Genomic DNA, 25,432 nt, shown 5'->3' with positions numbered 1-25,432 from the left:
ATATTCATGTTGATTTCCGGAAATAAATTTTTCGGTTGTCCTCCCACAGCATAACTTATTAGCTGCAGCATTCATACGTGAACTGAACACTGCCAAACATTGAATGTTTTGGACCCACAAGATTAATGAACAGTTTTTATCCCAAGGCCATCACCACACTGAACTCTGAATTTTGTGGTATTCCAATGTCAATAAAGGAAATCTGAATCTAAATTCACCCGTTCGTACCGCAACCACGGGTACTGCGTTAGCCATTGTGTTCGAAAGCAATACTTTTTTTTCATCAGTCGCTCCCTGCTTCCACCTGCACTCTTCTCCCTGCTGCCTGCACTCTCATCTTCAGTCATGTCTGATTCGGGACATATTGTTGGCTCTCCCTCTCCACCAGCCTCCTTCTCTCTCTCCTCACTTTGTTTTTTAAAATAATCTGTAATGGACCGCTTCATTTTTTTTGATTGTTTGTTTGTTTCGCGCCTTTTGTCTTCAGCGCCGCTACGTACACGTGCACTAATGATGAAGGTACAGGTAGTAAGAGTGCAGGTAGGGAGAGAGCGACTGAGCCAGTGAAGAAGAAAAAGTACTATTTTCAACCACAATGGCTAATGCAGTACCCGTGTGATATTCGCTGCCGGAGCGGCACCAAAACACCGGTGATCATCATGCACTTGCACTAATAACCCTGATATATATATATATATATATATATATCAGTGGAGGCTCCTCCATAGAGGTGGAGGAGGCCTGGCCTCCCCAATAATTTGAGGGAAGAGAGAGATTTAAAAAAAAACAATAAATATATTTATTTTATTTATTTATTTAAAAAACATATTTTTTATTTTTTATATTCATATTATTTTAGTTTTGTTCATAAATCTAAATTTTCCCATGGCTAAAACCCAATATTGCAATTGTAAAGCAACAGGCCAGATTTCCCTATCAGTTTGTATTAAGGGAGGCCAGGCCAGGCCAGGCCTCCCCTAGGAAATTAGATTCTCATAGAAGTCAATGTAATGCATTTTTTTTCATGCCAATATGTGATTGGCCAGATCACTGAAAATGGGTGGGCAACGGAGGCCTGGCCTCACCATGCATTGTGTCCAGGGCTGAAAGATTGACATTTTGTTCGTCCAATCACATGCTACTGGTTCATTTGGAATCAACTATCCTTTCCTTTCCTATTCAACACAGAAGCCATTTTGAGAATTCGCTAGTCACTTCAGTCAAACAAACACTCGCCATAGTGGCTACGAGTGTCCTATCAACTTGTGGAAATTTAGAGAACACCCCTGGCTATCATCCCTGGAGTTTATAGCTCATTTGGCCAAACACTTTTGCTTAAAACTACCTCGGAAGTCGGCGAGATTCTAGCGCAATTTGAGATCTTGGGCTGGAGATATGCAGATTCCAGATACTAGGGAGTGAGAATGACATTCAATAGGTCATGTTAGACACCATTTGGGATTTATTGAACAGTTTTATTTTTAATGTAGTCCATTTCGTTTTATTACAAGTCAATTTAATAATCTTCCATATCAAATTACCGAATTGTTGCTCTGTGAGGAAATTCACTCTAAATACGAATAGAGTGCTGCCCTCTAGTGGATAACGTTAACGTTAGATAAAGCCAACTGGAACCATATTTTTACATATTTTATATTAAATATATTGAATAAAACTACATATGATAAAGAAAGTGTTATCTTATCTTTTTTATATGCTAAACTTGATTAAATTGGTGATTACATGTTGAAGCTGTAGAAGAATGAAAAATGTAAGCTAAACAAAATTGTTTTTAACTACATCATTAAAATTCCTGCCTTTTACACATGTTCACTTGGCATTTATATTACATCCAAATGTCATTTCTCAGCTTAATTATCAGGCAGGCTCATAGACTTACAGCAATGTCATTTCTTCAGGAAGGCACAAGGCTAAGCTCTGCACAATGAATTTCATCAGCCAGAACTTTCTGACTGTAGCTTACACTCCAAATAGTATGCCTTTGGCCAGCACAAAGACAGATAAGAGAACAGGGAACATTCCATCGCGAGTGAAGTGAGCAAGCGGAAAAAAATGGCCTCCTCAATTCTGGAAGTCACCAGCCTCCACTGATATATATATATATATATATATATACACACACACAGATACACTTATTGATACACCCCTAGCATAAATCATCGAGAGCCTCAGAGGAACCAGCTTGCTCACTACTCACTAGGGTTGAGTCTGATTTTGACTTGTGATTGATTATCATGATTAGGAGGGAGATCTCTTGTTCTGTGAATTTTCTCCTACAATTTCAGGACTTAATTAACTAATAGATCTCACGCGCAGCAGTGGGGAACAATGACATGCACAACTGTAGGAACAGCAACAAGTGCTTGAAGATAATAATAATAACTAGAAAAAATTCCAGGGAAATTTAAAGTGTGCTGCTGCTGGTGCCCATCCCTCACACAAACACAGATGTAACCCACAATTTGGTCCTCACAAAAATGGAGAACCTCATCTATACACTTGTGTGTGTGTGTGTATTTGCCCTTATGATAAGTTCATAGGCCACACACACACACACACACACACACACACACACGGATCTAAAGCAAAATTTGGTCCTCACAAAAATAGACATCCTCATCTATACACATGTTCTGGGCAGTTGCTAGGGTGTTCTGGGCGGTTGCTAAGGTGTTCTGGGCGGTTGCTAGGGTGTTCTGGGTGGTTGCTAGGGTGGTCTGGGCAGTATAAGGGTACAATTCCCAAGGTGGCGTTGTCTGGCTAAGTATGGGTTGCTCAACCACACCCACCCTCCTGTTACAGTTAGCACAACCATTAAGACATGGACATAGAAATAAAACAGTTAAAAACCTCGGTATTTTCATATAATGTGGACAGGATGGAGTCAGTCAGCTAGCTAGTTAGTTAGTCAGTCAGCTAACTAGCTAGTTAGTTAGCCAGTCAGCTAACTAGTTAGCCAGTCAGCTAGTTAGTTAGTTAGTCAGTCAGCTAACTAGTTAGCCAGTCAGCTAGCTAGCTAGTTAGTCAGTCAGTAAGTCAGCTAACTAGTTAGTTAGTTAGCCAGTCAGCTAGCTAGTTAGTTAGTCAGCCAGTCAGCTAACTAGTTAGTTAGTTAGCCAGTCAGCTAATTAGTTAGTTAGTCAGTCAGCTAACTAGCTAGTTAGTTAGTTAGCCAGTCAGCTAATTAGTTAGCCAGTCAGCTAGTTAGTTAGTTAGTCAGTCAGCTAACTAGTTAGCCAGTCAGCTAGCTAGCTAGTTAGTCTGTCAGTAAGTCAGCTAACTAGCTAGTTAATTAGTTAGCCAGTCAGCTAGCTAGTTAGCCAGTCAGCTAGTTAGTTAGTTAGCCAGTCAGCTAACTAGTTAGCCAGTCAGCTAGCTAGTTAGTTAGTCAGTTAGTAAGTCACTTAGTTAATCAGTTAGTCAGACCGTCAGTTAGTTAGTTAAGCTAGCTAGCGCCGAAGCTAATGTTAACTAGCGCAACGAAGCTAACGCGAGCTAGCGCAACGAAGCTAACGAAAGCTAGCACCGAAGCTAACGTCAAACAAATCGCTGTATCTTGAAAACTATAACTCACATTTAAAAAAAAATCATTTTCAGTGAACCGAGACTTCAGTGGCGAGATCGATCTTTGAGATGTGTCGGTAGGATTTAGAATGCAGGAGTTGTGGCAGTTTAAAAATCGCCATATTTTATTTATTTTACTCTGCAGTTTACCACTCAGATAACATGGGAAGCTAGCCAAGGCTAGCGCTAGCTTCGGCTACTTCCGGTTCTATTCCGGTCACAGGCTGTGAATGCTGCGGTTAAAACGAGTGATACTACATGTATTGTGCTTATTTGTGTCAGTTTTAGACTTCATATTTATGTTGTGGTCGAAGCTAGGGCTAGCCTCGGCTAGCCTCGCCTGAACATACAAGCATGTCACAGCCTGCTATGTGCCTGCTAAGGCAACCAGCACGCCCGCGTGTGTCTCTGGTGATTCGTATCCAGAGAGAGAGAAAGAGAGAGAGGGGCTCGTGCATGTTCTGTGTGTGAGAGTCTCTGTCTGTTAGAGATCTAGGAACTAACTTTTTTTTCTGACATGCTCGGGTTTAAACGCTTCTCTTTCCAAAACTATAGGTCATATCTTCATAAGGAGTAGCGGCAGTTTGTGTGTACAACTTTGTGTAAATGTTTAACTGCTTACGGCCTGAATGCTCGTGGTGAAGCTAACTGGCGCTGGTGCCGAACAAATCCATGTATCTTCAAAAGTATAAGTCAGATCTAATTTATTTATTTATTTATTTAATTTTGTATTTTGAGGGACCCAAGACTTCAATGGCGATTCCGATCTATGAGATGTGTCTACTTTATGCGGCAGTTGACGCATTGGATAACATTGGAATCAATGAGCTGGATCCGGCACTCTCTGCACTTTTGGGCGATTTATTAAAAAATGGAAGTAACATTGAATGAGAGAGGACACGTTTCTCTACATTTAGATGTACAAATTGTTGTTGTAGAGTAGAAGCTGTGGGAGTAAGATGAGAATGTCTTGAATATTTTTGATAAAATTTAGAAGGGCTGAATGCTAGAGTGGGTGATGTCACCGCACTCTAAAGCCACGCAATACACACCCGTTATAAAATCTGAAAATCTCAAAAATTTCATAAAACATAAACTGTGATTTTGTAAAAACCGTAGAAGATATCAAAAAGTGTCTTTAGACCAACACAGTTCAAAGTCTTGTGACCCGTTTAAACCTTTAATCACGTTTCTGCGACAAAGTATGACGAAGTGGTGTGGCTCCAAAGAGGGGTGGGTTTGATAAATTTGTGAGATTTTTTTTTACGAATTCTCATTCATTCCTATGGGCAAAAATCGGTCGGTTTTTCGCATTTCGTAAGAAAACGAGATGTCGCAGAATTGAGAAAAGTATTTCCCATCGATTTAATATGTGGCGGTAGGCTGTTCCACAACTTGGGGCCAGCTACCTCAAAGGCCCGGTCACCCCTCCTAGCTCAGCTCGACATAGGGATATCCAAAAGTTGCTGATTGCATGATCTAAGTGATCTAGTTGGGGTATACATATTGAGGAGTTCAGACAAGTACGTAGGTGCTAGACCATTCATTGCCTTAAAAACAAATAATAAAATTTTAAAATTGATCCTGTAACGGACAGGAGGCCAATGTAGGGATGACAGTGCTGGTGTAATATGCTCCTGTTTCTTTTTGCCAGTCAGAAGGCGGGCAGCAGCGTTCTGCACTAGCTGCAGGTGGCAGAGAGAGGACTGGTCTAAGCCTGTATATTGAGAATTGCAGTAGTCCAGCCGAGATGTTATAAAAGCATGGACCACTCTTTCCAAATCCTTTTGAGAAAGATAGGCCTTGACCTTGGCTATTTGTCTTAACTGAAAAAAGGCAACTTTGACAACAGCACTAATTTGCTTCTCAAGTTTAAAGGCACTGTCAAAGGTGAAACCAAGGCTTTTCGCAGCAGGAACATTTTTGGGGGCCAGGGGGCCCAAAGCACCAACAATGTCTTCTAATTGAGCTGGATGTCCAAACATAATGACCTCTGTCTTATTTTAATTTAAATGCAGGAAGTTAGCATCCATCCAGTTTTGTGTCTTTAAGACATGCAAGTAAAAGCTGCAGTGACTTCTTGCATTGAGATTTTACAGGTAAGTAAATCTGTACATCATCAGCATAGCAATGGAAAGAAAGGTTATGCTTCCTGAAAATTGACCCCAGGGGCAGCATAAATAAAGAAAATAAAATAGGACCTAGAATAGAGCCCTGAGGGACTCCACAAGTGAGTGGGGCTGTATCTGAGGAGTAATCTCCCACATGGACAGAGAAACTCCTGTCCAATAGGTATGACCGAAACCACTCCAAGGCAGCCCCCTCAATACCCACACAGTGTTCAAGGCGAGATAAAAGAATCTCATGATTCACTGTGTCAAATGCCGCTGTCAAGTCTAAGAGCACCAGGATAGCAGGCTCACCAGAGTCGTATTATAATCAGATCATTAAAAACTTGTAAAAGGGCAGTTTCAGTACTGTGCCGAGGTTTAAAACCAGACTGAAACTTTTCACAGATGTCATTTTTATCTAAAAATGATTGTAACTGAATAAAAACTGCTTTCTCCAATACTTTAGACAAAAAAGGTAACTTGGAGATCTAAAGTTAGAGAGAACCGAGGGGTCAAGATTTTTCTTTTGGAGCAGTGGTTGCACTACAGCATGTTTGAATGCAGCTGGGACACATCCTGAACTGAGACAGGTATTGATTAGCAATAATACGCTAGCACCAACTGAATCAAAAACTTCTTTGAGAAGACGAGAGGGGATGCTGTCTGAGGGGCAATATGTAGGCCGCAGATGCTTAATAATATCTGAGAGCGAAGGGAGGGATATGGGCTCAAACTGGTCAAAAATGGCAGAGCACAGAGATGGAGCAGGGTCAATGGTAACACTCAATGTGTTAACACTCGTGTGGGCTAGCCTAAGAGTAGAGACCTTCTCAATGAAAAATTTTTGAACATTTTCACAGAGTGTGGGTGACTAAGGTAGATATATACTCTGTTTTGGCAGTTTTAACAGCTCTCTGGTAGTCTGATAGGCAACTACGCAGGATTTCTAGAGAGACATAGAGTTTATCCTTTTTCCACTTTCTCTCAGCGCGCCTGCAAGCGTGCCTGAGAGAACGAGTGGAATCATTAAGCCACAGCTCTGAAAGTGCTTTGGTGCGTCTAAGCCTAAAAGGAGCAACAGAATCCAGTATTTCAGAACATGTAAAATCAAACATGGAGATAAGCTCCTCAGCACTGAGAGCACAGTTTGCATCCAGCGCACAAATCGAGGAGACGCTGAAAATATCAGAGAACTGTGATGCGGTCGACTGGTTGATCGAGCGCAAACGGCGTGCGGAGGCGCGTGATTTGATTCCCGAGCATGGGATAGAAGATGTAAACAGGACTGGTAAATGGTCTGAGATACATGCTGTTGTACAGATTTCATTTACAGAAGCAGATAGACCAAATGATAAGACAAGATCCAATGTGTGTCCCTTTTCATGTGTCGGGCCAGATACAGATTGGATGAGATTAAAAGAATCAATTAAGTGCAGAAATTCCCTGGTTAAAGGTCTTGATTCACAGCACACATGGACATTAAAATCACCTAAAATTAAAATCTGGTCATATTTAAGCAAGATCCCCGACAAAAAGTCAAAATCATGAATGAAGTCCGGATGGAGGGAGGAAGGGGAGAGGGAGGGAGGGAGGGAGCGAGAGGAGGGGAGAGAGGGAGGGAGGGAAAGGGGAGGGGAGAGGGAGAGGGAGACGGAGGGGGGGAGGGAGGAAGAGGAGGAGAGGGAGGGAGGGAGGGAGAGGGAGGGAGGGAGGGAGCGAGAGGAGGGGAGAGAGGGAGGGAGGGAAAGGGGAGGGGAGAGAGGGAGGGAGGGAAAGGGGAGGGGAGAGAGAGAGGGAGGGGGACGGGGGGAGGGAGGAAGAGGAGGAGAGGGAGGGAGAGGAGGGGAGAGGGAGGGAGGGAAAGGGGGAGGGAGAGAGGAAGGGGAGAGGGGGGAGGGAGGGAGAGAGGGGAGGGAGGAAGAGGAGGAGAGGGAGGGAAAGGGGGAGGGAGGAAGAGGAAGAGAGGGAGGGAGAGAGGGGAGAGGAGGAGAGGGAGGGAGGGAGGGGGGGAGGGAGGAAGAGGAAGAGAGGGAGGGAGAGGAGGGGAGAGGGAGGGAGGGAAAGGGGGAGGGAGAGAGGAAGGGGAGAGGGAGGGAGGAAGGGGAGAGGGGGGAGGGAGGGAGAGAGGGGAGGGAGGAAGAGGAGGAGAGGGAGGGAGAGAGGGAGGGAGGGAAAGGGGGAGGGAGAGAGGAAGGGGAGAGGGAGGGAGGAAGGGGAGAGGGAGAGGGAGGGAGGGAGGTGGAGGGGGGGAGGGAGGAAGAGGAGGAGAGGGAGGGAGAGGAGGGGAGAGGGAGGGAGGGAAAGGGGGAGGGAGAGAGGAAGGGGAGAGAGGGGAGGGAGGAAGAGGAGGAGAGGGAGGGAGAGAGGGAGGGAGGGGGAGGGGGCGAGGGAGGGAGGGGAGAGGAGAGAAAGGGAGGGAGAGATTAGGAGAGGGGGAGGGAGGGAGGGGAGAGAGGGAGGGGGAGGGAGAGGGAGGAAGGGGAGAGGGACAGAGGGGGAGGAAGGGAGGTAGGGAGAGGAGGGGAGAGACAGAGGGAGGGAAAGGGGGAGGGAGAGAGAGAGGGAGGGGAGAGAGGAAGGGGAGGGGGGGAGGGGTGGAGGGGGAGAGGGAGAGAGGGGGAGAGAGAGAGGGAGGGAGGGAGGGCGAGAGTGGGGGAGGGAGGGAGGGAGGGGAGAGGGGGAGAGGGAGAGAGGAAGGGGAGGGGGAGGGGGGAGGGAGGAAGAGGAGGAGAGGGAGGGAGGGAGAGGAGGGGAGAGGGAGGAAGAGGAGGGGAGAGGGGGAGGGAGGGAGGAGGGAGAGGAGGGGAGGGGAGAGGTTGAAAATCCAATACAAGGGTAAAAATAAGTGAAAAGTAACTTTCTGAAGACACAAGCAAGTTTAAAAAGCTTTAATCATCTTAAAAATGAGAACAATAAAGAAAATATGAGATTTAAACACATAAAATATGAAAGATGTGTAAAATATGTATGATGTGTAAAATATGTGAGTGGAGCTCTCCTCTCTTCTCCTCCATCAGATGGCTGTCAGCTCACACTGGACCCCAACACAGCGCACAGAAAGCTCCGTCTGTCTGAGGGGAACAGAGAGGTGACCTGTGTGAGAGAGATCCAGTCATATCCTGATCATCCAGAGAGATTTGAGCGCTGGCCCCAAGTGTTGTGCAGAGAGGGTGTGTCTGGACGCTGTTACTGGGAGGCTGAGTGGAGTGTGGATTGGGTTTCTATAGCAGTGTCATATAAAGAGATCAGCAGGAAAGGGCGGGGTTATGACTGTGGAATGGGATGTAGTTTGTTCTGCACTCCCTCCAGTTACTCTTTCTGGCACAATAATGTTGACACTAAAATCCCTGTTCCCTCCTCCTCCAGAATAGGAGTGTACCTGGATCACAGGGCAGGAACTCTGTCCTTCTACAGCGTCTCTGACACAATGACCCTCCTGCACAGAGTCCAGACCACATTCACTCAGCCCCTCTATCCTGGGTTTAGGGTTTATTATGGATCCTCTGTAAAACTGTGTGATCTGAGATGAGGCAGAGAGTGAAGGGAAGATCAAAGAGAGGGAAACATCCAGAAAATACTGAGAGAGAGTAAAATAGGTGAACCAAAAATTATATAGATTTTTTTTATAAGTGCCTTCAGGGCACGTCTCAATAGTCCAGAAAAAAATGTATTCAAAAACAGGAATAAAATTAAGCGGCCAAAAAATTAGGAACACCGGAAAGAAAAGAAAAAAAGAAAAAATGTAAATAGCAGAAATGTGGAATAAAAAATAACAGAAATGTGGAATAAAAAATAACAGAAATGTGGAATAAAAAATAGCAGAAATGTGGAATAAAAAATAACAGAAATGTGGAATTCACGTGACCGCGTTGGTCCGCCGTTATCAGTGCCTGGGCCGTCCAATCCGCTCCTTTCCCTCAGAAGTCCCCCTTCTCCGCCTTGTCCCCGATCGGGCCTCCACACCATGGTAACCAGGTCTTATGGGTTCTGTTCTGTACATCGTGTGGGAAATGTTGGGCTGATGCCAATAAAGCCATTTGAATTTGAATTTGAGAGAAGGAGAGATGGGGAGAGGGAGAGAAGGAGACAGAGTGAGAGATGGGGAGGGGGGATAGAGAGGAGGGATAGAGAGAAAGGGAGAGGGGGATCGAGAGGAGAAAGAAAGATATATACATATATGGGGAAGGGTTGTTGTTGTTTACTATGTGTGTTATGCTGGGGGGGGTTGTTGTTGTTTTGACTGTAATGTTGTTATTGTCAATGCTTTAATACACAATTCACTTGTCAGGCAAATAAAGCTAATTTGAATCTTGAGAAAGAGGGAGGGGAGGGGAAATTAATTAAAATTCTGAATTAAAATTTTAATACAATGAATAACTCCATCCTGAATTCTTTATTTATTCTTTTATAATTGCTGGAGATTGAGAGAGGGAGAGGGAGGGAGGTAGGGAGGGAGGAGAGGGGGGAGAGGGGGGGGGGGGAGGGGAGAGAGGGAGAGGGAGGGGAGGGAGGGGAGGGGAGAGGAGAGGGGGGGAGGGGAGAGGGAGGGAGGAAGGGGAGAGAGAGAGAGGGAGGGAGGGAGGAGAGGGGGGGAGGGGAGGTAGGGAGGGGGGGAGGGGAGAGAGAGGGAGGGAGGGAGGAGAGGGGGGGAGAGGGAGGGGGGGAGGGGAGAGAGGGAGAGAGGGAGAGGGAGGGGGAGAGAGGGATGGGGGAGAGAGAGGGAGAGGGGAGGGGAGGAGAGGGGAGGGACGGAGGGAGGAGAGGGGAGGAGGGGAGGGGAGGGAGGGAGGGAGGGGGAGAGGGAGGGAGGGAGGGGAGAGAGAGGGAGGGGGTGGAGGGAGGGGAGAGGGAGGGAGGGAGGGAGGGGGTGGAGGGAGGGGAGAGGGAGGGAGGGAGGGAGGGGAGAGGGAGAGAAGGAGGGAGAGGGAGGGAGAGGAGAGGGAGGGGAGAGGGAAGGGAGAGAAAATGGAAGGGAGAGAGGGAGATAGGGAGAGAGAGTGAGAGAGAGAGAGAGAGGAGGCAGTTAAAGGAAAAAAGAGGGCAGTAAAGCCAGTAAAAAGGCAACTCCTATATCTGGCTCAGAATAGATTCTATTTTACAATCTAAACCAGTCTTCCTCTGTGCTTTATAAATGCCACCAAGAGATCCACCCCATTACAAAGAGGACTGTTTCTCTGATTTACAGAGAGAAACTGTTCATTTTCACTCACTGGGATATGTGCTGATATGTGGAGATTTAAATGCCAGAACAGGAAAAGAGGTTGATTTTATTAACTCCAATGGAAACACACACATATTTAGTTACACTCCTCTTAACCCGTCACCAAATACAACGACCAGACAAAACAATGACAGTGTGGTCAACAAGAGTGGGAAACAGGTTCTGCAGCTCTGTAAAAGTCTAGGTCTGTTTATAGTGAATGGCCGGACTAGGGGAGACTCCCTGGGAAGGTTTACATATTGTTCACATTTAGGACAAAGTGTGGTGGATTATGTCATCACTGACCTAGACCCCAGCTTCATCAGGGCATTCCTGGTTAAACCACAGCTCCCTATATCTGATAATTGTCAGACTGTACTTTACCTGGACAGGACAGAGAAGCTGCTGAGCAGTTCACCCGCAGAGAAGATCTGTCCTCTAAAGCCCCCATAGAATGGAGTGAAGCCAATATTCAGACATTAAAACTAAATTTGGAAAACCCAAAAATCTAAACATTACTTAACTTACACATCTGCCTTTGAAGATGTGAACCTGGCTAGCAGAGATTTTAATGAGATTCTCAATACTTTGCCCTCATTGGCAGATATTCCTCCTTTCAAAATGAGAATGAATCTAAAGAACACAAAGGCAGGTTTGCTTTGATCAGGAATGCAGAGCATCAAGAAATTGTTTGCGTACTCTTTCAAACAAAAAACAGAGATCCATGCAACCAAGAGCTTTGCCCTAATTATTAAAATGCTCTAAAAGTATATAAACAGCTCTTGCACGGTAAAAAAGAAAAACATATTGAAGCCAAAATATGTCAAATTGAAGACGCTGTTGATACAGACACATTTTGGGATCTACACAAAAAGTTTGATGATCATAAGCCAGGACCAGCTATTCAAAATGGCACAATTTGGAAAAATGACTTTGAAAATATGTATGAGGAAATCAAAATGACTCAGCACCAGATCAGAACCAATTTGGAACCACGATTTGGAAAAAACAATAAAATCTCATCAAAATCCACAAGACATCTGTATTAACAGAACTGAAATAGAGGATGAAATCAAAACCCTGAAGCAAAGAAAAACATGCGGCCCTGACAATAAAAAAGCCAAGAGAACAAAGACTGTGGAACCATTGTGATTTGCAGGAGGTGGAGACAGAGACACATTTTCTGCTGTCCTGTCCAAAATATCAGCAGGAATAAATGTATACTGTATATTACTTTGTATGTTACTAATTCATTGTTATATATAACTGTCATTTTACTCTTTAGATTCAATCATTCTATATTATTATATTCTAACTTTGTTTATATTCACATATTATAATTTATTTACTGATTATTTGTCAATGTTTATTATATTTATTGTATTGCTTTGGCAACATTGTTACTTTTTCCTTTCCTGCCAATAAAGCAAATTTGAATTTGAATTTGAGAGAGATAGAGAGAGAGAAAGATAGAGAGAGAGGGGGGGGGATGCTTTTGCAACACATGGGTAACACAGACCCCCAGGTAAATCGACTATTACCAGAAAGCATGAGCCAGTACATAACCTCTCCAAAAGTCCTATGAATAAACATAACGGCAGTATTAAGAATCTGGCAACCTCTAATCTTCACAAGTGGGCTGAAAATGGAGAAAAGGAAAAGAACAATTGTAATCATCAGCAGCCCTGCTACAGTGTCCACAGAAGTGCTCCAAAACCCCACTCTCCCTCTCCTGAAAAGGCCAGGCCTCTTGTAGCCCTCATAACCTGCTATTTGGCCACAGCAAGACTACAAGCCACCTGGTGGACAGCACCCTACTTTCCCTTCTGTCACCAGAGCCCCAAACTCACTTTCCCAACCAGAAACCTTCTGGAGTTAGGATGTAGAGGACAGAAGCCATGCAGGATGTCTTTCAAATCTGTGGTTTCACCCTGCAACCCAGAATTCAGGAACAGCACTTGCAAATCAAACCCAAACTCATTCACGCCGTACAATCTTCTGTACGTTTATTCACCATGAGCCATACATGATTTTCTCTCAAATAGTTTCTCAGTTTTTTGTTCAGTATTTCATGAAAGCTTGTCATTTGTTCCAGATCATTACAGCAGCTCTTTCACAGTTAAATGTGATGGAGTATGTAGGTAATGAACAATCAGAAGGACTTTAAGTGGTGGAATCAGTGAATGAAAGGTAGAAACACAGTAGCCAGGAGGAGCAGCGGGGGGGAATTATAGAATATTTTCCCGAGTTATTCCTAGTTATTCCATGTTTACCTTATTACTCAGTATGATTATCTTATGTTATCTGAATCAGTATGATATTCTATGTTTACCTTATGAATCAGTATGATTATATTTTTTTATTCTATGTATCAGTATCTGTACTAATTTGCACGAACACAACACTGAAGAAGTACACTGAAGTATGATATTTGCACTGTATTGTATTATTTTTTATATATTCCCAGCATTGAAGTGCACTGCACTGAATTGCATTATTTCTGTTTCTCCTTAAAACACTGGAAAGAATGTTTTCTTAAAGTAAAATGTTAAGGGGGGGTTGAGAGTTTCTGAGATATGGATGAGAAGGTGTAAGACAATCACGCTGCGTGTAAAAGCCAATCAGAAGCAAGAAAACAACTATGTGGTGACTGTTTTGCAAAGTGTGTGTGCTCAGATGATTTAGCTTGTTCTGCTCACGCTGTGTGTGTGTATGTATGTGTTGTGGTGGCCCGATCAGGGATCGATACCCCACTGGAGTGGAATGGCGAGGACGCCGACGTCAGGAGCTGGGTAAAGTAATTTACGGCGAATATGTCCCTATGTCCGTTTTAAATAGAGCCGCACCTTGGAGAGAGCCGGGAGGAAGAGTCAGCACCACGGCCAGCACCACCGGGGCGAGGCGCGTGCGGAATGCAAATCCCTAACTAATTTTAAGTAAACAGGCACAGCTGAGCTGAATGAGAGAGGAGAGCAGCACGCTACAAAAAGCCGGGCTGGAGAACAGAGCGGGGCTGACGACGGAGGCGGAGAGCTGTGCAGCCCGTGCTTGACTAAAGAGTGCAGCCTAAAGCCGAACGAGCCACCACGAGGAAAACGGGGTGGAATTCCGGGAGAAACCCCGCGACCGAAACTTAACTCGGAGCCTCACGTGAGCGTATCTCTCCTGTTGTAAAACCGGCTAACCTATCCCGCTCTAAATTCAAACAGAATCCCCTAAGGAGGGCGGACAAGCGGACTACCGAGGCCGGGGAGACACGGAGGCCAGGAGCGGCCCAGCCAGGGACAAAGACGGACGAACGCCGTCACGTGGATGCCGGTTCTGTTTTTTTTGTTTTTTCCTTTTTTCGGTGTTCCTAGTTTTTTGGCCGTTGGTTTTTATTTTCTGAAAAGGAACCTACATTTTTGTTCTGGACAGTTGAAATGTGTCTGAAAGACACTAAGAACAATAAAATAATTTTTGTTCACACCTTTTGCTCTCTCTCTCTCTCTCTCTCAACCAGCGGGGCACCACATATGGTGGAGAATGTGGGCACGGTGAACCCCGCTACAGAGAGAGCCCGACGTGAGTGAATCCAGTAACCCAACCCCAACCATGGAGGAGGCCCTAACCGCCCTGCTGCGCTCCCAAGGCGCCCTGCAGAAGGCCGTGGCCGAACTGTGCCAGGAAACGGCACCCCACAGAGAGAGGATGTGCTCCTCAAACAGACAGCGGATGACGAGGTTGAGGCGTATCTTGAGACGTTTGAGCGGACGGCGCATCTGCAGAAATGGCCCCAAGATGCCTGGGGCTCCATCCTGGCGCCATTCCTTAGCGGTGAGGCCCAGAAAGCCTACAGAGACCTACCCCCCGCTGAAGCTCATGACTACCCCACCCTGAAGACCACGATCCTAGCCCAGTATGGCTACAGCCTGCCAGCCCGGGCCCAGCGGTTCCAGCAGTGGACCTACGACCCTGCGCTCCCTGCACATGCCCAGGTGAGGGCTCTGGGACGGCTGACCAAGAGCTGGTTGGCGGAGGGCGACGGGCCACCCCTACTTGACCGGGTAGTGTTAGACCACTGCATCCGGACCCTACCCACGGGCATGAAAAAGTATGTGGCCCAACAGGGGCCCCGGACCATTGCCTCGCCCAGGCCTGGAAAACCGTGGCCCGCACTGAGGGCGTCCCACAAGGTGGGGTGAGTAGGCCGGCATTACCTTATTTTAAAGTGCAAAATGGCTTCCTCTATAGGGTCTGTAAAATTAAGGACGAACTAGTGGACCAGCTCCTTGTACCCCGGACTCACACCTCCAAGGTGCTGTATCTGGCCCACACCCACCTGTTGGGGGCGCACCTGGGGCGTGAGAAGACGCTGGAACGGATCCTGACCCGATTTTACTGACCAGGAATCAAGAGAGCCGTGGAGGACTACTGCCGACAGTGCGCTGTGTGCCAACTCCACAGCCCAAGGGTGACGTATCGTAACCCACTTATACCCCTCCCCATTATAGACGTGCCATTTCGCCGGATAGCTGTGGACATAGTTGGACCCCTACCCAAGTCTAGCCGGGGCCACCGTTACATCCTGGTGATAGTGGACTACGCCACCCACTACCCTGAGGCTGTGCCACTACGGGCCGCGACCGGGAAAAGCGCAGCGAAGGAGCTTTTCCAACTGTTCAGCCGGGTAGGTATTGCCGAAGAGGTCCTGACCGACCAGGGTTCCTGCTTTATGTCTGGGGTGATGAAGGAGATGTGCCGCCTGCTCCAGGTCAAGCAGCTGAGGACGTCGGTCTACCACCCCCAGACGGACGGGCTGGTCGAACGTTTTAATAAGACCCTGAAGGCTATGATGAGGAAAATGATCACCACGGATGGTAAGGACTGGGACCACTTACTACCATACCTAATGTTCTCCATTCGTGAGGTCCCCCAGGCATCCACGGGATACGCCCCCTTCGAGCTGCTCTACGGGAGGCGGCCACGAGGACTCCTGGACCTCGCAAAGGAAGCCTGGGAGCGGCTGCACCAGGAGGCCCGTGGGCGAGGCGGCTGAACCAGGAGGCCCGTGGGCGAGGCGGCTGAACCAGGAGGCCCGTGGGCGTGGCGGCTGCACCAGGAGGCCCGTGGGCGAGGCGGCTGAACCAGGAGGCCCCTGGGCGAGGCGGCTGAACCAGGAGGCCCCTGGGCGAGGCGGCTGAACCAGGAGGCCCGTAGGAAAGGCGGCTGAACCAGGAGGCCCGTAGGCGAGGCGGCTGCACCAGGAGGCCCGTGGGCGAGGCGGCTGAACCAGGAGGCCCGTGGGCGAGGCGGCTGAACCAGGAGGCCCGTGGGCGAGGCGGCTGCACCAGGAGGCCCGTGGGCGAGGCGGCTGCACCAGGAGGCCCGTGGGCGAGGCGGCTGCACCAGGAGGCCCGTGGGCGAGGCGGCTGCACCAGGAGGCCCGTGGGCGAGGCGGCTCCCAGAAAGACTGACAGACCAAGGGTGGCCACCCATCTACAAGACCGGCAAGGTAAGCAAACTTAAATAAATCGCACATAAATCCTTGCTGTGGTTAAATAGACAAAAAGGTTCTGTCAGCCTGTCTGTGGCCGGCGCTCTACAGGATCTCTGTGACCTCTGCTACCCAAAAGAACCTAAAGTCAAATAGAAACATAAGTGATTGAAATCAGGAGACTTGGAGGAAAGCTTTGGATAAAGATTGCATGTAAAAGCATGTGCATGTGCAACACTTATTGCATGTAAAGCTTTTGTTTAGGATCTATTGTGAAAAGGTGTGTGATTCACGTTGATGATATTCTGTGGTGTGGTGTGACAGGTGGTCAGAGTTTGAGCCCTAAAGGGGGGTTGTGAGAGTGAACGTGCTGACAGGTGGTCAGAGTTTGAGCCCTAAAGGGGGGTTGTGAGAGTGAACGTGCTGACAGGTGGTCAGAGTTTGAGCCCTAAAGGGGGGTTGTGAGAGTGAACGTGCTGACAGGTGGTCAGAGTTTGAGCCCTAAAGGGGGGTTGTGAGAGTGAACGTGCTGACAGGTGGTCAGAGTTTGAGCCCTAAAGGGGGGTTGTGAGAGTGAACGTGCTGACAGGTGGTCAGAGTTTGAGCCCTAAAGGGGGGTTGTGAGAGTGAACGTGCTGACAGGTGGTCAGAGTTTGAGCCCTAAAGGGGGGTTGTGAGAGTGAACGTGCTGACAGGTGGTCAGAGTTTGAGCCCTAAAGGGGGGTTGTGAGAGTGAACGTGCTGACACTGGGTTATCCCGTCTGAGAGAAAGAGATGTATAAATCCAGAAGGCATTGTTTACTTTGCTCAGGCGGTGAAGATTGTTTCTCCCTAAGGGTGAAAAATACATAAGTACCTGAAGGCATTGACGACTTTGTTCAGGCGATAAAGGTTTCTTTATTCAAGGTTGAATGAAGTACATAAGTCCGGAAGGCAATTGACGGCTTTGCTCAGGCAGTAAAAGTATTTTTCCGATATCATCATCATCATCATCATCATCACTGTAAGGTTAAGGAGCGTTTAGAAGTGTAAAATAAGTGTTTTTGTTTTATGTAAATGTTGACCATGTGGCAAATGTTGAAATGTGATAAATGTGGGATGGATATCTAACATATGAAAACGCGACAAACTAATATTACGAGAGAAAAAGAGTAATTGTGCAGTTAACTAAGGGTTAAGAGAGCATTTTTGGAGAGAGGCAGTGTGTAGATCCAGTGACAGAATTAATAATAAATAATATATATATATATATATTGCTTAGAGCGCTGACAAATATCAGAAATTTGTGGTTTTAATTTCAGTCGCAGAGTGGCCGTATATAAATTGGGAAGGCATAATTATACATAATTGGATTGTGGAAAAAGTGGGAAATACATTATTATTAATCATTAGAGATTAATTTATTAATCATTAGTGCATTAGTGGACCTAATAGAAAATCTGGAATTGCATTACGTAATTATACAGAAGAGAATTGGAATGCGGTGACCCTGCCCCCAGAGGAAGAGAATGGGAATGCAGTGACCCTGCCCCCAGAGGAAGAGAATGGGAATGCAGTGACCCTGCCCCCAGAGGAAGAGAATGGGAATGCAGTGACCCTGCCCCCAGAGGAAGAGAATGGGAATGCAGTGACCCTGCCCCCAGAGGAAGAGAATGGGAATGCAGTGACCCTGCCCCCAGAGGAAGAGAATGGGAATGCAGTGACCCTGCCCCCAGAGGAAGAGAATGGGAATGCAGTGACCCTGCCCCCAGAGGAAGAGAATGGGAATGCAGTGACCCTGCCCCCAGAGGAAGAGAATGGGAATGCAGCATTGCTGAGGAGAGACTGCACAGACTGGAAGTGGAGGAGAGGGAGAGAATAAGGTGAAGCGATGAACTTCCTGAAGGAGGGAGGGAGAAAGAGAAGATACCCAAACTAAGATGCATAAATTACTGAGAGATGACAAAGTGTATGAATACAGAATAGAGGGAATGAAGACTCCACCAAAGAAAATAAGCTGGGAGTACCCAGCTGTCCCAAGAGGAAGGGAAGATGATGAGAAAAGCATCATTTACCCATCCTCAAGTGAAGATGAGGAAAGCGCCCATCCGAGGCGTAGCCAGAGATCTAAGAAAGGACCAGAAAGATACTCTATGCTTCTGGTTCATTTGAAAAACGGAAGAGCCCAATATCTCCCTTGGGGGGGCCAAGACCTCCAAGGCTTGCTGTCAGCCCTGCCCGAGTTTTAGAGGAAGAAACTTGTGGAAGGATGCTGGCATTGGGGGACATCAAAGCCCTTCTGGCCAGGGTGATGGGTGCAGAAAGAATGGCTGAACTGCTGAACAGAGCCAATCTCCCGGAGGTAGCTGACAACCCCTTGGCAGACGGGGTGCCACTGGACAGTCACAGAAACGTGCTGTGGACAGCCCTGAGAGAGACTTTCCCATTCAGCCTGGATCCTAAAGCACTGAAGGGGGAGCCACGGAGGACACTGAAGATCCAGCAGCATATCTGGAGAAGCAGCTCAAAAGATGGCACACGTTGACAGAAAGGGAGATTACACAGGACTCCATCATGCTGACCATGTTTCACTCTGCCATTGTGGAAGCCATGCCCCCTCCTGTGAAGTCCAGACTGGATGAGGCGGTAGGCCTGATGGCAAAGAGTGAGCGGGAGTTCACTGAACGTGTGGTCCACGCGGTGGAGAAGTACCGCAAAGAGGAAAAGAAACAAGATGACCAACAAAAAGAACTCCAACGGAAGCTGTTGCAGCTGCAGCTTGGGGAACTGAAAAAGAAAGAGAAAGAAAAAGAAAAAGACAAGCCGAAGAAAATAGCACCAATGATGGCGGATTTCATGTTGGTGCTGTCATTTCACGACACAGAAATGACAGGAACACCAAAAGAAGTGCAAGTCAAAAATCAGGAGAACAGAGAAATTAAAGACTACTACAACGCAAAGCTGCAGAAAGTGATGAACTTAAGTGCAGGAAAGACAAAGGCAGAGGATAGGGACCTATCCTCAGTACCAGAAGTGCTCTGGTCACAGCATGACACAGATGTAGGAAGGGTAAAGTCAGCTAACCCAATTGTAGTGAAATTAAGAAAGGGCTGCAAAGGGCCCTGGCGACCGCAGTATCCATTGAAAAAGGAGGCAGTTGAGGGAATAAGACCAAAAATTGAGGGACTGTTGGAGGCAGGGGTATTAAGAGAAACAAAGAGCAATTGTAATATTCCATTGTTGCCAGTGTTAAAAGCAGATAAAACAAAATGGAGATTGGTACATGATTTGAGGGCAGTCAATGAGGTAGTGGAGGATTTTGGGGCAGAAGTGCCTAACCCTCACACGTTATTGACAAATATACCAGCCCAAGCAGAATATTTATCTGTGATTGACTTGTGCTCAGTCTTCTTCTTTTATGGAGGTAAGCAATACACTTACACTAGAATGCCACAGGGATTTAAACACTCACCACATGTGTTTAATCAGGTGTTAAAAGACGATTTGGACGGCTTAGAAGCTGAAAGTACAATCTTACAATATGTAGATGATTTGCTAGTGTGTTCTGAAACCAAAGAACAATGTGAGAGGGACACAATTAAGTTGTTAAGGAAATTGACAGAAGGGGAACACAAGGTGTCCAAACAAAAATTGCAAAATTGTCAACCAAAAGTAGAGTGTCTGGGTAGGGAGATCGAAAAAGGTAAAAAGGGGATTGGCAAACACCAAATAGAAGCAATACTCAAAGTGCCCAAACCACAAACAGTAGGGCAGATGATGACCTTCTTAGGAATGACGGGCTTTATCTCAGATTGGATAGAGAGAATGAAAAATGTTTTAAAATGGGATGAAGATGCTACAGTGGCGTTTGAAGGGATAAAAAAGGAGCTGGTGATGGCACAGGAAACATGTAAGGGGAGAAAGAAGCAGCCAATTGCTTATGATTGCACTAAATTGGACGACGTGGCACAAGGGTACCCACCATGCTACCAGGGGTTGGCAGCAGCGTACTTTGCATATGAAAAGGCAGCTACAATAACTATGGGTTATCCTGTAACAATATACACACTTCACAAGATAAGTGAACTAATTGAGCAGGGAATGTTTGTATTGACACCAGCAAGAATAAGCAATTATGGACTGTTGTTGACGTACCCAGACATGACCATAAAGGAATGCACTACAAACAATATAGCAGATCCCATGCCACTGCCACATGAGGGAGAGCCCCATGATTCTGTTGCTGAGTCAAAAGAGTTCTCCAAATTGAGAAAAGACTTGAAGTCTGAACCATTGGAAACGAGTGACAAAAGAACTCTGTTTGTGGATGGATCATGCTATAGGGATCATAGAGGCAACCATGCAGGGTACGCAGTGGTAGAAAAAGTTGGCAACAGAATTATACCTTTGTTTGCAAATAGGTGTGAACAGCCATGTTCAGCACAGCTGGCAGAATTGAAAGCACTAACACAGGCATGTGAGGCAGCAGAAGGCCAGCAGGTAGACATATATACTGATTCAGCATATGCGCATGGAGTGTATCATTTGTTTGGAGCAGTATGGATGCAGAGAGGATTTAAGAAAAGCAATGGAGAACCAATTCAACATAAAGAGCAGATATTGGATTTAATAATGGCAATGGTAAAACCAAAGTCATTGGCTATTATTAAATGTCAGGCACACAAAAAGGGAAAATGTATTCTTTTTTATATATTCCCAGCATTGAAGTACACTGCACTGAATTTGTATTATTTCTGTTTCTCCTTAAAACACTGGAAAGAATGTTTTCTTAAAGTAAAATGTTAAGGGGGGTTGATTTAAAGTTTCTGAGATATGGATGAGAAGGTGTAAGACAATCACGCTGTGTGTAAAAGGCAATCAGAAGCAAGAAAACAACTATGTGGTGACTGGAGAAGATGTAGCCGTACCCAGACAGAGGGAGAGACCAAGTGTTCAGAGTGCTCAGATGATTTAGCTTGTTCAGCTCACGCTGTGTGTGTGTGTGTGTGTGTGTACTTGCTGTTCTGTGCCCTACTGATGATGATCACTGCTTTTTTGTACTTGGATTCCATCTGATTGAATAAAGGCCTATTATATTATTCAACACTTTACTACAAGACTCCTGATTTTATAAATTGGATTGTTTATTTGAAATTGGACTGATAATTTGTTGACCTGGGAACCCACAACACTTGCTTCAAGGGTCTTGTACATCTCCATCAGAGCTCAATTCAGGTGCAGTCATCCTGTTATTGAACATATTGATCATTTATGATAATATACTGCATGTCCTGTAGTAGGATGGTGTGGAGAAAGTTATCAATATGCAGTAATATAAAATCATTAAGATCATAGTCATAGTGGTTGAAAATTCATTACAAAGGGAAAAATATGTGAAAAGTAACTTAAAGAAGACATAAGCACATTTAAAAAGCTTTAAACATCTTGAGAAAAAAATGAGAACAATAAAGAAAATATGAGATTTAAATACATAAAATATGAAAGATGTATGAAATATGTATTATGTGTAAAATATGTGAGTGGAGCTCTCCTCTCTTCTCCTCCATCAGATGGCTGTCAGCTCACACTGGACCCCAACACAGCGCACAGAAACCTCTGTCTGTCTGAGGGGAACAGAGAGGTGACCCGTGTGAGAAAGATCCAGTCATATCCTGATCATCCAGAGAGATTTGAGTACTCTCCCCAAGTGTTGTGCAGAGAGGGTGTGTCTGGACGCTGTTACTGGGAGACTGAGTGGAGTGGGGGTGGGGTTTCTATAGCAGTGTCATATAAAGAGATCATCAGGAAAGGGCAGGGAAATCACTGTATAATAGGATGTAATAACAAGTCCTGGAATTTGTTCTGCTCTCCCTCCAGTTACTCTTTCAGTCACAATAATGTTCACATTAAAATCCCTGTTCCCTCCTCCTCCAGAATAGGAGTGTACCTGGATCACAGGGCAGGAACTCTGTCCTTCTATAGCGTCTCTGACACAATGACCCTCCTGCACAGAGTCCAGACCACATTCACTCAGTCCCTCTATCCTGGGTTTTGGGTTTGGTTTGGATCCTCTGTAAAACTGTGATCTGGGATGAGGCAGAGAGTGAAGGGAAGATCAGCTGTAAAAAAACGGCAAAATGAGACAGAAAAGGAATTTACATTTAAATATGTTAATTCAATTGATTTAAATAAAAGTCCAGACCACATTCACTCAGCCCATCTATCCTGGGTTTTGCCTTCATTGCCATTGTGTTTATGGCTCTGATATCATTTATAGTCAGGGTTGGACTATTTGCTCAGCAGACACTTTAGCTAATGGTTTACAATTCTGGGCTCATTATAACCCTTTCCCACTGTAGAGCTGAACCAGGCTGACTCATTATAGCCCTTTCCCACTGTAGAGCTGAACCAGGCTGACTCATTACAGCCCTTTCCCACTGTAGAGCTGAACCAGGCTGGCTCATTATAGCCCTTTCCCACTGTAGAGCTGAACCAGGCTGGCTCATTATAGCCCTTTCCCACTGTAGAGCTGAACCAGGCTGACTCATTATAGCCCTTTCCCACTGTAGAGCTGAACCAGGCTGGCTCATTATAGCCCTTTCCTACTGTAGAGCTGAACCAGGCTGACTCATTACAGCCCTTTCCCACTGTAGAGCTGAACCAGGCTGGCTCATTATAGCCCTTTCCCACTGTAGAGCTGAACCAGGCTGGCTCATTATAGCCCTTTCCCACTGTAGAGCTGAACCAGGCTGGCTCATTATAGCCCTTTCCCACCGTAGAGCTGAACCAGGCTGGCTCATTATAGCCCTTTCCCACTGTAGAGCTGAACCAGGCTGGCTCACTAGACAAAGGGTAGAGATTTACCTTGATGTGAAAATATTTCAAGTGATTGAGAGAAGATACTTGAGAAGCCTCTGGAAATTCCATCGCTGTTCACTCTGTTTAGAGCTGCTTCAAGCGCATTGTCTTTCAGACGTAAAAGCTACCATTGAGACTTCTTTGCAGATGAAAACTGTCTGTGTTAATCAAAATCATGCAGGAAAAGTAAAATAATATTTTAAAAGATTTCCAGAAAATGAATTCCACCATTATAAACAAATTGAGATTGCACCTGATCAATATAAATGGACAAATATTCAGAACACATTTTAATATCTTTCATTTAACATTTTTTAATTTGGCAGTGTTTGACTTCCCCCTTCATACTGTGTATTTGTATCTGCTGTCCTGTTTCTTTCTGTATGAATAATGTCATAATAGTATGAAAACAGTAGAATTGATGAATAAAAATGATCAACTGCAGCAGCATATCCCTAAATTCAGATGTTTCAGTTTCTCAAACATCCTGTGAGGAGCTTTGGGAGGGTTTTCAGGGCACTGATTGACCTGCATGCACTGATTGGTCAGGGCTGGGGTCCTGAGATGTGATTGGTCAGGGCTGTGGTCCTGAGATGTGATTGGTCAGGGCTGGGTTCTTGAGATGTGATTGGTCAGGGCTGTGGTCCTGAGATGTGATTGGTCAGGGCTGGGTTCTTGAGATGTGATTGGTCAGGGCTGGGTTCTTGAGATGTGATTGGTCAGGGCTGTGGTCCTGAGATGTGATTGGTCAGGGCTGTACACACAATGCTTCCAGATGCAACTGGAAACCTGGGCCAAGTTCAGCCCAACAAAACATAGCAAAGCGTTGATTTAAACAGAAAAAGGGGCGCGTTGAACACCCTGTTCGGACTGTGGGCGGACTGACTGACATAGTAAGGTTTACTCCCATGGTGTCTGAGAAGGCCTTCATTGATTTGGGCTATACCCACCAAACGGGAGCAAAGATACCTCAGAACCTGCTGAAACACGTTGTACACCGTTGGGAGAAAACATATCGTCCAAAAAAGAAATGGAAGCAAAACGTAGCAAAACGTTTTCAGTTTGAACATCCCGCAGGTGGAGCTGGAGGGGAATGTGCACATTCAGTTTTCACCACCAGATGGTGCCAGAGAGCCTGTTTTAGAGTTCCTGACCGAAGAGGCAAGAAATACAGTATACCAGATCTTCCATTAGATCTTGTCTGTACCAAGTATTTGCTTCATATATTTTATGCACCTGTCTATTCCTGATAGTTCCTCAGATTGTAACTTTTTAAAGTTGTACTTTGCTTGCTATACTTATACAATATATGGAGTACATAAAAAGACACAACCAATTTGTTATGAGAAAAGCCATTCAGCTCATTAAGTCTGATCATTTACCTTCAAACCAGTGAGAATCCAGGACTACAGCAAGCCTGGACACCCCAAGAGCCTCTGTCTCTCCTACATAGCCAACATCTACCTGTAAAAATATGTAGATGCTTGTATTCATCTTTGAAGAAGGACAGATGAAAAGTTGAATATGGGTAAAATGTCTGTTGGAAGAGCTGTGTTTGTGGCCCAGAGGTTACAGGTTTTAATCCCAGAGGGCTGTTGCCATGGCAGCCTGACGCTGCTCCACCTGAACTGCCTCAGTGTTCCACTGCAACTGCTGCTTTTCTGGGATTTACTGAATGATCAGCGGGAACTGCTACTGATCATCATCTGCAACTTCCTCTGTTACCTGATTCACTGTCTACGTTTAATATGGATCTATTATGGACAGATCTGGGAGAATCAGTGATTTATTCCACTTCTTGTCTTTTTATTTTAAAATCCAATCAACTGACTTTTGTTATCGTTTAAGCTGTATTGTTGTTTTTTGTCCTGATTAAATAAATGTAGCATCTAAATGCTTTTTTTATTGCTTAATGTTTTTATTACAAGAACAAATGTAACAAATATTCCATAAAAACAGACAAATACCAGAAAAATACCAAACGATTACTGCACTACATTACACATCACATAAAATCAAATGCGGGCAAAAACACAGGTGTTTTATAGATTTTTGTACATATGCATGTACTTTACATTACTCTAAATATCTGTAATTTCATTTAATCTCACCTGTGCTGAAGCTAGTGTAGCCTGTGTACCACTTACATTGTAATGTTTTTTTAGCCATTTCTAAATAAACCAAACTCTTGTGGTTGTTTCCCTGGCAACACAAGCAGTGAAG

General features: G+C 45.5%; 2 protein-coding genes across 3 annotated transcripts in view; both read left to right on the top strand.

Annotated features, from left to right (window-relative positions):
• LOC133138117 (E3 ubiquitin/ISG15 ligase TRIM25-like) overlaps positions 1–25,432 on the top strand; it is a 76,326-nt gene that overhangs the window by 43,501 nt on the left and 7,393 nt on the right. The window lies entirely within an intron of this gene.
• On the top strand, positions 8,701–9,278 carry LOC133138131 (stonustoxin subunit beta-like; the record flags this gene model as incomplete). Its single annotated transcript, XM_061256623.1, has 1 exon — positions 8,701–9,278. A coding segment is annotated over one exon (525 nt), but the record flags the coding sequence as incomplete, so codon positions are not given.

The sequence above is a fragment of the Conger conger genome, chromosome 10, assembly GCF_963514075.1.
Source record: "Conger conger chromosome 10, fConCon1.1, whole genome shotgun sequence".
NCBI classification, from domain to species: domain Eukaryota; kingdom Metazoa; phylum Chordata; class Actinopteri; order Anguilliformes; family Congridae; genus Conger; species Conger conger.
Note: the sequence above shows the minus strand (reverse complement) of the source record. Positions and strands in the feature narration are given on the sequence as shown.